This window comes from Sus scrofa, chromosome 17 (assembly GCF_000003025.6).
Source record: "Sus scrofa isolate TJ Tabasco breed Duroc chromosome 17, Sscrofa11.1, whole genome shotgun sequence".
Taxonomy (NCBI): domain Eukaryota; kingdom Metazoa; phylum Chordata; class Mammalia; order Artiodactyla; family Suidae; genus Sus; species Sus scrofa.
The window spans coordinates 51,637,987-51,651,791 of NC_010459.5; the positions used below are offsets into that span (position 1 = coordinate 51,637,987).

The 13,805-nt window shown below is 41.9% G+C and overlaps 1 protein-coding gene and 1 long non-coding RNA gene across 2 annotated transcripts in view; both read right to left on the reverse strand.

The window, feature by feature from the left end:
- UBE2V1 (ubiquitin conjugating enzyme E2 V1) overlaps nucleotides 1–13,805 on the reverse strand; it is a 34,266-nt gene that overhangs the window by 7,754 nt on the left and 12,707 nt on the right. Inside the window, 1 exon segment of the mRNA NM_001205094.1 lies at nucleotides 3,542–3,690. Coding sequence (NP_001192023.1) covers nucleotides 3,542–3,690 — 149 coding nt within the window.
- On the reverse strand, nucleotides 2,194–3,535 carry LOC110257430. The gene is made up of 2 exons (XR_002340006.1): nucleotides 3,355–3,535; nucleotides 2,194–2,518 (listed from the first exon to the last, which is right to left on the reverse strand). It is a non-coding gene; the product is annotated as an uncharacterized LOC110257430 (long non-coding RNA).

The window sequence follows — 13,805 nt, forward strand, 5'->3', positions numbered from 1 at the left end:
CTAGGCAGATTTGTTTCCACTGAGCCACGACTGGAACTCCAGATTCCTTTTGAAGAAGGCAACCAGTCACCAGCTTACGTTTTCCAAAAGGATTTTAAGCACACAGAGGTAAGAGTGTATGTTTGACCTCTTCCTCCTCCTTCACCCATCCCCATCCCAAGTGACAGAATCTTCTGTGTACTGCTTTCTTTAAAGGTACCTCACTTTTTTCACTTAGGTTTCACAGAGACCACCACACCATTTCAGCACACATAAATCTGTTTCACTCTTTTCAGAAGCTAAACAGTACATAATATGGTCTATTCAAAGACACTGAGATGATTTCCAATATTTGCTACTGCTGAAAACACTGCATGAAATAATTTTGCATGTGCAGGCTTTTGGGCAATACGTTCAAGAAAAGCAGAGTAAATTCCTAGCAGAATTGCTGGATCATATGGTATATGCCTTTTAAATACTGGTGGAGGATTTTTGAGATTCACAGTAACAAGAATTAACAGGGAGAGATGAGTTACTCAGGCTTTATTTAGATGCCTTAATAATTGTGTCAATATTCCAGACACAGAGCATATACCTTGTATGTTAACCATAAAATAGACGGGTCACAGGAAGCATTTAGAAGCAGATAATTTCCTATATGACTTTGCTTTTAACATTGGGGAGCCAGGGCAATAAAAATAATAAGGGAAAGAGTTTCCTGGTGACTCAGTGGGTTAAGGACCAGTATAGTCACTGCTGTGGCATGAGTTCAATTCCTGGCCCCAGAACTTCCATGTGCTATGGTGTAGCAAAAAAAAAAAAAAAAAAAAAGACAGACAGGATTGGTGACGGAAGGGGGCAGAGAAATCGATACCCTTGGAGGTTCCACTGTGGTGCAATGAGCTAAGGATCCAGCATTGCCAAAGCTGTGGTGTAGGTTGCAGCTGCGGCTTGGATTTGATCCCTGGCCTGGGAAATTCATAATGTTCCAGGTGTGGCTGAAAAAGAAAAAAAAAAGAAATTGATACCCTCATACACTCATGCATTGCTGGCAGGAATGTAAAATGGGTGCAGTCTCTTTGGAAAAGTTAACATCTTTAAAATGCTAAAACAGAGGGAGTTTCCATTGTGGTATAGTGGAAATGAATCCAACTAGTAACCATGAAGTTGAGGTTTTGATCCCTGGCCTCGGTCAGTGGGTTAAGGACCAGTGTTGCCATGAGCTGTGGTGTAGATTGCAGATATGGCTTGGATCCCGGGTTGCTGTGGCTGTGGTGTAGGCTGGCAGCTACAGCTCCAATTTGACTCCTAGCCTGGGAACCTCCATATGCCATGGATGTAGCCCTAAAAAGCAAACAAAAAAAGTTAAACAGAGTTATCATATGATCCAACAATCCCACACCTATGTATATAATTAAGAGAATTGAAAACATTTGTCCACATATAAACTTGTATACAAATGTTCATAGCAAGTTTAATCATAATAGGCAAACAGTGGGAAAAATCCAAATGTCACATCAACTAATCAAGGGATAAACAAAATATGGTATATCCATATTAAAGAATATTATTCAGCCAAAAAAAGGAATGAACTACTGGTAAGCGCTATAACATGGATGAACTTTGAAAACATTATGCTAAGCAAAAGCCCATCACGAAAGACCACATATTCATTCCGACTACATGAAATGTCCAGAGCAGAAAAATTCATGGATATAGAAAGTTAATGATTGTCAAGGGTGTAGAGTGAGGGCATAGAGGGACAAATGAGAGTGACTACTGACAGATATGGCATAATCTCATTAAAAGTTAGCTTCCTTTGGAAAGAGGTAAACTGAAACTCAGGGTAATCAAAGGTGTTTTAGGCAGAGCCGAATATTTAACAGAACTCTGTGGTTCATTTTATTTGTTCATTTAAGTGTATAACCCAGTGATATTTAGTGTATTCGTGATGTTGTACACTGATTCATTCTTAATTTGTTAGAACCTGAAAATCAGTTCTGCTGATTAACAAGTCTACTGAAACAACTATCCCATTCGGAGTCATTTCTAGGTGCTCTGAAGAGTAAAGAAGAGGGCAGAACAGTTCGCATCCTCAAAACACCTAAACCATTCTTAGGAAGAGAAGAAATGCAATGAAGGAAGTCATCGCTATGCAATGGACTTTCAGAGACAGCAAGAGAATGACCCCCATGGAGAAATGAGCTTTCTAGATCAGGTTTTTCCCAATATTTAATAGATTCAGAAAAGCCTGGTTTTCTCGGATTAAAAAAAGATCAAGAACTGAAGAAAAACAGATCAAATATTTTTTGTTCTTTTTTTTTTTTTTTTTTTTAAAAACCCAAACAAAACTATAGGGTCACAAAAATGACTCAAAAACTAATGTTAAACAGCAAAGCCAGTCATTCATCATGAGTGTTCACGACAGTCAAAGATAACTGCTGGGTTGTCCTAACACCGAAGGAGCACCACGCACGCTTCCTTTTCTCAGCCAGGGCCACATCCCACGTGTCTATCTCCCACAGAGCTGGTGCAGGGCCTTGCGTGAAATGAAAAGAATGAATGAACATCACCATCCTTAAGCACAAGCAGACACAGGAAAGGGCCTGATGCATTCAGGCAGAATCTCTTACTGCTTGTCTGAAACAAGTGTCACATAATTGGAATCTATTTCTTCATATCTACATCAAATTACTACTTACCACTCTAGGATATTCTCTAATGGGAACAGATGAAAACTCAAAATATAAATAGGAAGGAGACAATATAGCATAGCGTTAGGAGCACAGGCTCTGGAGTCAGACCTGGTTTGGGAATAATCAGCTACATGACTTTGTGCGGGTAACTTCACTTCTGAGTTTCTTTCCTTATTATCTGTGAAATGGAATGCAACTACACAATGGTAGCATCTAACAACAGGTTCTGGCATTAACTGGCATTTCTAGGGGGGTTACTATGCACCATAAAAAAAGGTTAGCTGACATCACGAAGGCTGGGAACTCGCAAACCATGAAGGTCTCCAAGAGAGGTCACATTCCCCCTTCCCACTGTCGTCTTCTCTGCAAAGGCCTCTGGGCCTGGAACAGACCCAAGCAGACTAGGCAGGCAATAACCCTTTGCTGAATGGCTCAATGAATTAGGAGAGAGATGCATGGTAGGACTGGGAAATGATGAGTAAAAACCACAACCAAGACGGCTTTCCAAAGTTCATCTGGATATTGTCTTCAGGAATGTTGGCTGTATCTGGGAGTCGTGTTATTTGATAAGCACAAGAGTTTGTTCCAAATCTGCATCTGAGGGTGCAATTACCTCAAACCTCACTGTCTACATTGTCATGTAAATTCACACTATGAGTCTGAACAGGTTTTTGCTTACCATTTAGAGGGATTAAACAGCATCAGAGGAGGTTCAAATATATAAACTGAAACTGGTCAAAAAAGAATAGCCACATTTCAGAAACTATACCATTGGTGAGCTTTTTCCGTGATAAGGCTAATATTTTTTAAAAGGAGGCACAGTGAATTTAAGACATTGACATTTATAGCCGTAGCTCGACGCTTACTCTTGGAGGCCCAATTATCATCCCTGTCCATCTTGTAAGTGTCATGTCTTCGTCATCTTCTAGACCCCAGCTAACTGTGCCATCTCCTACTCCTTTCTGGCCTTCTTCGAGTTCTTCCAACAGTCGGAAATTGCGAGGGACTTTTACTCCTAAAATAAATGGAGAAAAATTCAAGATACTAGCAACTCCAGGGGAACTTGTAAACCTACAGCTAGCTGCTCAATAGCACCACCTGAGAATAAAGATGCTTACATGCAAAAAACTGCTCAAAGTTGTCATACCTCAAGCTTGCTGCTTACGAGGCTATCCGTACTGACCAGCACAACGAGAAGGAAGGGGTACCCGGTTTGTTACAGGTGAAGTGACGATTAAACCAGGGCTACTGACCGAACCTAGAAAGACACCCCACCCCCACAGCTTTGAAAAACTTCATAAAGGGTTTACATGTCATAATGTTGATTAATTTAGGCCCACTAGTTTGAGATGAAAACTGTCAATAAAGTGATAACAACAGTTCCTTGGAAGAAAAGACGTGAGTCTACTTCTTTTGTTCTTATTGTACATTTCTGAGTCTAAGACATGCTCATTTACTGGAATGACTCCCAAACTACTTTAGGAGGAACAGCTGCCCTGACCGTATCACATAACAATGGTGTCCTCTTGATCAACTCAGAGTCAACTGAAAGCAAGAATGAAAAATTTCAAATATTTAAGGCATAGTTTCTCTCTTAACTTGTGAAAAAGCTAAGAGGGCAGCCAGCACTCTGCTTTACCTGTTTCCAAAAACCCCAAAGGCCAGCAAGTAGCTCATGGAATCAAGCAAACAACATGTCTCACAGGTTCATGCCCCTGTACCCAGAGAGGCTTGCACTGTTTCTGGGTGTCTTCCAGAGCAGAATCTAGGTTCTCAGCCAGACAGGGATGGTGCTCTCCCGACCAGTCCTGCCAACCTCTCTCCCCACTCCCCTCTTCAAGCCCTGGCACTTAGACTATTTCCACTGGGAAAAACTCAGGATCCAGGCAAGTCACAAGCTTGCTTTCTTTCTTTTTTTTAGGGCCCACACCTGCGGCATATGGAAGTTCCCAGGCTAGGTGTTGAATCAGAGCTACAGCTGCCAGCCTGCACCACATCCACAGCAACAGAGGATCCAAAGCTCATCTGTGACATACACTGCGGCTCATGGCAACCTATATCCTTAACCCACTGAGCACGACCAGGGATTGAAACTGCATCCTCATGGATACTAGGGTTCCTTACCACTGAGTCATAATGGGAACTCCCACAAGCTGTCTTTACCGAGCCCCCAAATGGCCAGACTCTCAGAGCCACGCAGCGCTTAACACATGACCATGAAGAAAAACTCACTGGAGGAACTCAAGACTGTGGGAAGTGTTCCCAGTATATTTCAGTATTTCCCAAGGTGTTCAATACATTATTATTAATTCAACTGGACTACCGGAGGAGTTCCCATGGTGGCTCAGTGGTTAAAGAATCCCACTAGGAACCACAAGGTTGCGGGTTCGATCCCTGGCCTTGCTTGGTGGGTTAAGGATCTGGCGTTGCCTCAAGCTGTTGTGTAGGTTGCAGACGTGGCTCGGATACTGCACTGCTGTGGCTCTGGTGTAGGCTGGCAGCAACAGCTCCGATTAGACCCCTAGTCTGGGAACCTCCATATGCCGCCGGAGTGGCCCTAGAAAAGGCAGGCAAACAAACAAACAAATCAACTGGACTATCTGAGCATCTACTTTGTCAGGCACTTTTCTAGGCACTAGAAAACAAGCAGTGAACAACAAAAAAAATGCCGGTCCTCATGGAGCTTACATTCTAGTAGGAAACATATACAAATTATGCAAATTACCTAAGTATGACAGATGGTGGAGTTCTGGAGCAGAGAGTAATGCTTGGGGGAGTTACAATTCTAAATAGGGAGCATGACTTACGGGTAGCTGAGGGGAGTCTTCCCAGCAGAGAAAACAGTAGGTGCAAAGGCCCTGAAGTAGGACCTTTCCCAGAGCATCTGAGAATAGCAAAGATGCTGATTTAATAACCAAGTTAGTGAGATCAAAGAAAAGTACGAAATGAGGGGCTCCAACTGTCAAAAAGCCACTGGTGTTTTGAACAAAGCAATGACAGGACTTGTTTTTAACAGGATCCCCCTGGCTGCTGTATACAGTGACGGGAGCTAGGGTACAAACAGCTAGGAGGCTATAGCAATAATTCTAGCAAAAGATTACAGGTATTAGCAGTGAAGGTGGTGAGAATATAGCATAATTTTATTTTATTTCAGAGGTCACAATTTTAGATATTTACTGTCAGGCTGCCTAAGAATGTGAGATGAGAGATCTCTGATGGCCTAGTGGTTGGGATTTTGTACTTTCACTGCTGTGGCCTGGGTTCAACCACTGGTCTGGGAACTGAGATTCCACAATAAAAGACGCTGCATGCCATGGCCAAAAAAAAAAAAAGTGTACAAGAGAAAGAGAAGTCAACTATATGGCTCTCAGGCTTTTGGTATAAGCAACTGGGAGGATGGAGTTACTACTGGGGCACTAGATAATTTTAGGTGGTACATGGAACCCTTCATTTTACAGTCATGAATTCACTTTTAAGAAAAACTTATTCAGAAGTTCCCATCGTGGCTCAGTGGTTAGCAAACCTGACTAGTAACTATGAGGTTTCGGGTTCGATTTCCGGCCTCGCTCAGTGGGTTAAGGATCCGGCATTGCCGTGAGCTGTGGTGTAGGTCACAGACGTGGCTTGGATCTGGCATTGCTGTGGCTGTGGTGTAGGCCAGCAGCTGTAGCTCTGATTCAACCCCTAGCCTGGGAATCTCCATATGCCGTAAAAAAAAGAAAGAGACAAAAAAACAAAACAAAAACCACTTATTTAGGGCAAGTAATAGCATACTACCTTTTCCTTTATGATGGTGGTAAAAGTTTCCTTTTAAATTGTACAAGCAAAAAGAGTCAGGTGATTGAAGGAAAATATTACATAGCACAGAGGATACTACAAAGGAAACAGAAAAAACCTGAAAGCATTCTTGAATGGTCTGTTTGGAAAACACTAGCATTTTTCATTCCTAGAATGACCACCTGGATTACTTGGCTATAATGATTAAGTCTTCTTCAGCAAGTACAAAACTGAAGAATATTTGTGACATTATAAGCAAAACACCTGACAATACAATGCTTTTTGTTCAGAAAAGGTTAAATCTAAATCTTTACTAATCCTAACTAATCCAGTTTGGCTTGGGGGGGCGGAAATCACTGTGCCATTATTACTACTGTGGTCACTAACAGGTAATAAAAATGAATATCCAAAGAACACAGAATCATACTGACAGACTGATAAACACGAGGTACTTATTCACAGATTGTGTAATGGGCTGAACTGTGTCCCCTCAAATTCACACACTGAAGCCCTAACTCCCAGCGTCTCAGAAGGTGACTGTATTTTGAAACAGAGCCATTAAAGTGGTGATTAAATTAAATGAGGCCTTAGGGTACACCCCAATCCAATCTGATTGGTGTGCTTATACAAAAAAGAAACAGGAGTTCCAAGTCATGGTGGCTCAGTGGTTAACAAACCTGACTAGTATCCATGAGGATGCGGTTTGATCCCTGGCCTCGCTCAGGCGTTGCTGAGCTGTGGTGCAGGTCACAGACAAGGCTCGGTTCTTGAGTTGCTGGGGCTGTGGTGTTGGCCAGTGGCTACAGCTCCAATTCGATCCCTAGCCTGGGAACCTCCATATGCCGTGGGTGCGGCCCTAAAAAGACAAAAAAAGTTTGCATATATAAAAAAAAGAAACTTAGATGCACAAGGAGACAACTGGGATGCACACTTGCATGGAGTAGAGAAGACACAGTGAGGAGTTCCCATCGTGGCGCAGTGATTAACGAATCTGACTAGGAACCATGAGGTTGCGGGTTCGGTCCCTGCCCTTGCTCAGTGGGTTAATGATCCGGCGTTGCCGTGAGCTGTGGTGTAGGTTGCAGACGCGGCTCGGATCCCGAGTTGCTGTGGCTCTGGCGTAGGCCAGTGGCTACAGCTCCGATTGGACCCCTAGCCTGGGAACCTCCATATGCCGTGGGAGCGGCCCAAAGAAATAGCAAAAAGACAAAAAAAAAAAAAAGAAGACACAGTGAGAAGGCAGTCACCCGCAAGCCGAGGGGGGAGGCCTCAAAAGAAATCAAACCTGCTGACCTTGATCTGGGGTTTCTAGCCTCCAAAACGCTGAACAGATTTCCACTGTTTAAGCACCCAGTCAGTGTATTCTGTCATGGATGCCTAGTAAACTAATACAGATGCTAAGTGACATCCTGAGAAACTTTCAGAGTTCTCCTGTGGTGCAGCAGGTTAAGGATCTGGTGTTGTCACTGCAACGGCTTGGGTTGCTGCTGTGGCACGGGTTCAACCCCTGGCCAGGGAAATTCCACATGCAGCAAATGTGGTCAAAATTAAAACAAAACAAAACATTGGAAAGCACAGACTTAGATGGTGACAGAAGTTATCTCTGGGTGCAAGGATTATGGATGATTTCAACCCCCTTTTCCATATTTTGATTTTTTTTTTAGTGGTTTTAGTTTAAAACCACTACCTTGTGATATTTGATCCAACCTGTAGGCAAGGTCCTAACTCTGGCCTCTTCATTTGCCATTCCCTTTGCCTGGAACACTCTCCCCAGGCGAGTTACATCAGTCAAGCCCTGCTCAAAGGGCTTTAGTTAAATGACACCTGATTGAAATAAGGATCAAGGATTCTCTGAGAGTGGGAATCTCACTTAATGGTATTTCTTAAGTGACTAAGCAGTCCATTTTTTTCTTTTTCTTTTTTGGCCGCATCTGAGGCATGTAGAAGTTCCAGAACCAGGGGTTGAACCTGCACCACAGATGTTACCCAAGTCACAGCAGTGACAATGTCATATCTTTAACTCACTGTGCCACCAGGGAACTCCAAGTGGTCCCTATTTTTTAGTGTCACCAAAACTTGTTCAAGTCAAATGATCAGCAGCAAGTACGGCAGCTCCCATGGCTAAGCCCTTCATTACTGAATGGAAGTTAAACATATGACCTCTACTTTAAGTTACTCTTTTTGGTAAGATAAAAAAAAGTACTGGGAAGGATGGACTGGGGGTTTGGGACTGACACATGCACACTGAGGTATATGGAATGATTGGCCAATGGGGACCTGCTGTACAGAACAGAGAACTCTACCCAATATTCTGCAATAATCTATATGGGGAAAGAATCTGAAAGAGAATGAATGTGCGTACATGTATAACTAAATCACTCTGTACAGCAGAAATTATCACATGGTGAATCAACTATATTTCAATAAAACTTTAAAAAATGTGCTATTTTTTGTGTCAGAGCTTGAAGTCGGGCTATATTAATTATTTCTGGTGTAACTGTTCCTCTTGTAAACTTGAGCAAAGAATATCCTTATGGCTAGAAATGTTTTCTCTTCATCTAATAACCAGGTCTGATCAGGAAATCTTTTTTTTTTTTTTCTTTTTAGAGTCGCATCCATGGCATACAGAAGTTCCCAAGCTAGGGGTCAAGTCTGAGCCACAGCTGCCGGCCTACACCACAGCCACAGCAACAAGGGATCCAAGCTGCATCTGCGACCTACACCACAACTCACAGCAACACCGGATCTCTAACTGAGTGAGGCCAAGGATCGAACCGCATCCTCACAGATACTAGTTGGGTTTGTTACTGCTGAGCCATGATGGGAACTCCCTGCTTAGGAAATTTTTTTTTTTTGGTATTTTTGCTATTTTCTTGGGCCACTCCCACGGCATATGGAGGTTCCCAGGCTAGGGGTCGAATTGGAGCTGTAGCCGCTGGCCTACGCCAGAGCCACAGCAACGCGGGATCCGAGCCGCGACTGCGACCTACACCACAGCTCATGGCAATGCCGGATCCTTAACCCACTGAGCAAGGGCAGGGATTGAACCCGCAACCTCATGGTTCCTAGTCAGATTCGTTAACCACTGAGCCACAACGGGAACTCCTGCTTAGGAAATCTTAATCCAAATATTACAAACTCACTGCTATCAGTTTCGAAACTGATAGTGAATTCAAGTTATATCTTTCTGATGTTTTTATTTTTTACTTGTGAAGTAGGGAAAAATACAATATTAGTAATGAATCCTGTACTTCCAATAGTTATTTCCATTGGATCAGCCATTCAATTACTTAAAAACAAAGTGTACAAGGCCCACATACACAAGAGAACAATAACAAAAAAATGAGTCAGTAAACTTATTTTAGATTAGTATTTGGGGGAGATGGGATTAAGATGGCTGGAACAGAAGGACTGGAGCTCAACTTCTCTCCTAAAAACAACAAAATTTACAACTAAATGCTGCGCAATCTTCAACCAAATGGACCAGAAACCTTCAAAAAGATATGCTACTCCAAAAGACAAAGAGGAGGCCACATCAAGAGGTAGGAGGGGTGATTACGCGATATAAGCAACCCCATACCTCCCGGGTGGGAAGCCCCACAGACTGGAAACTAACTGGTTCACAGAGACTCACCTACAGGGGTGAGTTCTGAGCCTCACATCAAACTTCCACATGTGGGGATCTGGCACTGGGAGAAAGAGCCCCTGGAGTATCTGGCATTGAAGGCCAGTGGGGCTTGTGTGCAGGAGCTCCACGGGACTGGGGGAAACAGAGACCCCATTCTTAAAAGGCACACACAGAATTTCATGTGCACTGGGTCCCAGGGCAAAGCAAAGTCTCCATAGGAATCTGGGTCAAACCTGACTACAGTTCTTGGAGGACCTCCTGGGAAAACAGGGGTGAATGAGGCTTGTTGTGGGGGAAGGACTTTGGAAGCAAAGCTCTTGGGAATATTCAGCAGCATGCCTTTCTCTGGAGGTGGCCAATTGGGGAAAATCTGGCCCCAGGCCAAACAACAATCCAGGTGGGATCACAGCCCAGCCCATCAGTAAACAGGCTGCTAAAGACCCCCCAGGCACACAGCTGCCTCTAATCCCATCCAGAGACTAAGCCCCACCCACCAGAGGGATAGGAATCAGTTCCACCTACCAATGGGCAGGCATCAGTCCCTCCCATCAGGAAGCCTACAGCAAGCCCCCATACTGACTTCAGCCACAAGGGGGGCAGACACCAGAAGTAAGAGAGGCTACAACTCTATTTTCTGTAAAAAGGTCACCACACCAAAAGCCCATAAAAATGAAGACAGAGAACTATAACTCAGATGAGGGAGAAAGAAAAAACCCCAGCAAATTGGCTAAGTGATCAGGAGATTCTCAGCCTCCAGGAAAAAGACTTTAGAATGTTGATGCTAAAGATGATGTAAGATATTGGAAATAAACTGGAGGCAAATATGGATAACTTACAGGAAACACTGAGCAAAGAGATACAAGATATCAAACTTAAACAAGAAGAGATGCAAAACACAATAACTGAAATAAAAAATTCACTAGAAGCAGCTAACAGCAGAATACAGGAGGCAGAAGAACGAATAAGCAAGGTGGAGGACAGATTAGTGGAAATTACGGATGTAGAAGAGAAAAGAGAAAAAAGATTGAAAACAAATGAAGAGAGTCTCAAAGAACATTAAACATTAAATGCACCAACATCTGTATCACAGGAGTGCCAGAAGGAGGAGAGAGAGAGAGAGAAGAGGACAGAAAAAAATATTCCAAGAGATAATAGCTGAAAACTTCCCTAACATGGGAAAGGAACCATTCATTCAAATCCAGGAAGCCCCATGAGTATGATATAAAATAAACCCAAGAGGAGGAATACACTGAGACACACATTAATCAAACTGACCAAAATTAAATACAAAGAGAAAATATTGAAAGCAGCTAGAGAAAAGAAACAAATAACATACAAGGGAACCCCAATAAGGTTATCAGCAGATTTTTCAGCAGAAACTCTGCAGGCCAGAAGGGAGTGGCATGATATACTTAATGTGATGAAAGGAAAAAACCTCCAACCAAGATTACTTTACCCAGCAAGGCTCTCATTCAGATTTGAAGGAGAAATCAAAAGCTTCACAGATAAGCAAAAGCTAAAAGGATTCAGCAACACTAAACCAGCTTTACAATGAATACCAAAGGAATTTCCCTAGGCAGAAAAGAAAAGGCTGCAACAGGAAACAAAAATACAACAAATGACAAGGCTCACCAGTAAAGGTATATATACAGTAAAGATATGAAATCATCCACACACAATTATGCCACGGAAATCAGAAATCATGAGAAGAGGTGAGTAAAAATGCAGGACACTGGAGATGCACTTGCAATTAAGAGACCAACAACTTAAAACAATCTCATATATATCAAAACATCAGAATAACTGCAAACCAAAAATCTACAATTGATACACAAACAAGAAAAATCAACTCAAATACAACACTAAAGATCCAAAGACAGTTTGGGGGGTGGGGGAATGTGCTGGGGTTGTGGGATGGAAATCCTATCAAATGGATCGTGATGATCACTGTACAGCTATAAATGTAATAAATTCACTGAGTAATAAAAAAATTAAAAATTTTATGACACTATTTAAATCTAAAAAAAAAAAAAAAAAAAAAAAAAGATTAGTATTTGGAACAGTTATTGAGCACCACAGAAGACAAAGTCAGTTTTTTGCTAGTTCTGTAGCGACATTACAGGATGATTCAATTTGATTCAGTTATAAGGCAGGCATCAAAACAGCTTAATAAATGAAAAACTTTGGACCAGCCAATATCTACTAGGCAGTTTAGAAATATTCCAAGCAGGAGCTGGAATATACATATAAATATCAGAATAAATATACTATATATTGATTACAATACGCATTTATTCCATTTGAACAACAGTTTTTAGCTTATTTGGCCTCAACACCCTTTTACCCTCTTAAAAATTACTGAAGTAGTTCTCATCATGGCTCAGCCGTCAATGTATCCCACTAACATCCATGAGGATTCAGGTTCAATCCCTGGCCTTGCTCCGTGGGTTAAGGACAGGTTAAGGATCTGGCGTTGCCATGAGTTGTGGTATAGGCCAGCAGCTACGGCTCTGACTGGACTCCCAGCCTGGGAACCTCCATATGCCGTGGGTGCAGCTGTTTAAAAAAAAAAAAAAAAAAAAAGAGAGAGAGACCAAAAAAATTTATTGATGTCAAAGAGCCTTTGTTTATGTGGGTTATAGCTATTCATATTTACCAAATTAGAGATTAAAACTGAGAAATTATAAAAAGATTTAATTCATTTAAAACTAACCACAACAAACCATTACATGTTAAGATAAATAACATATTTTTCAAAGAACAAAATTAAATTAGCAAGAAGAGTGGTATGGCTTAGCAAATTTTTTTTTTTTTTTTTTTTTTTTTTGCAAATTTCTTTAATGTCTAGCTCAAAACAACTGAAAGTCTTAAGAATTGAGATGAGCTGGAGAATACATGTCCCTTCTAAAGGGGAGTCCCTCCTTTGCTCTGGCTAAATGTCTGTGGGTCAAATTCTGCTTATGGGCCACAATTTTGCAACATCTGAGGTCACCTAATTGTTATCAAAAACCCCTTTGAGCCCTAACACCCTAGGTTTAGCTCAGAGGATATTTTAAACCTTTTGTCAGAATGGTAAGTAAAGACTGATAAACGTGCTAATCTGGCATTGGGCAGTTAAGTACTCATTTGGTTTTTATTTATTAGCTAAATCTACAGAATTTAAGTGCGCAAAGTGGATAGCTTTTACAGGAGACTACTACTTTTTAACTCATTTTTTTCTAAGCCATAAACTTTTATTTTCACTCAAAAATTGATTGAAAGAATAAATAAATGACAGAAAAAAAAAATCTTAAAAAACTGATTAAAAGCAAAGCCTGGGAGATCCAGTCGTGGCGCAGTGCTTAACGCATCCGACTAGGAACCATGAGGTTGCGGGTTTGATCCCTGCCCTTGCTCAGTGGGTTAAGGATCCAGCGTTACCGTGAGCTGTGGAGTAGGCTGCAGGCTCGGCTTGGATTCCGCATCGCTGTGGCTGTGGCTGTGGTGTACACTGGTGGCTACAGCTGCGATTTGACCCCTGGCCTGGGAACCTCCATGTGCCATGGGAGCAGCCCAAGAAATGGCAAAAAAACAAACAAAAAAACCCCCAGAAAACAACAACAACAAAAACAAACAAACAAACACAAAGCCTGGAAGAACAACAGCTAGCAGAAATTAGGAACTGCAAAAATTTGCAAATTATGCAGTGATTCATTCAACTTTTCTGATATTTAAACAGATTAGCA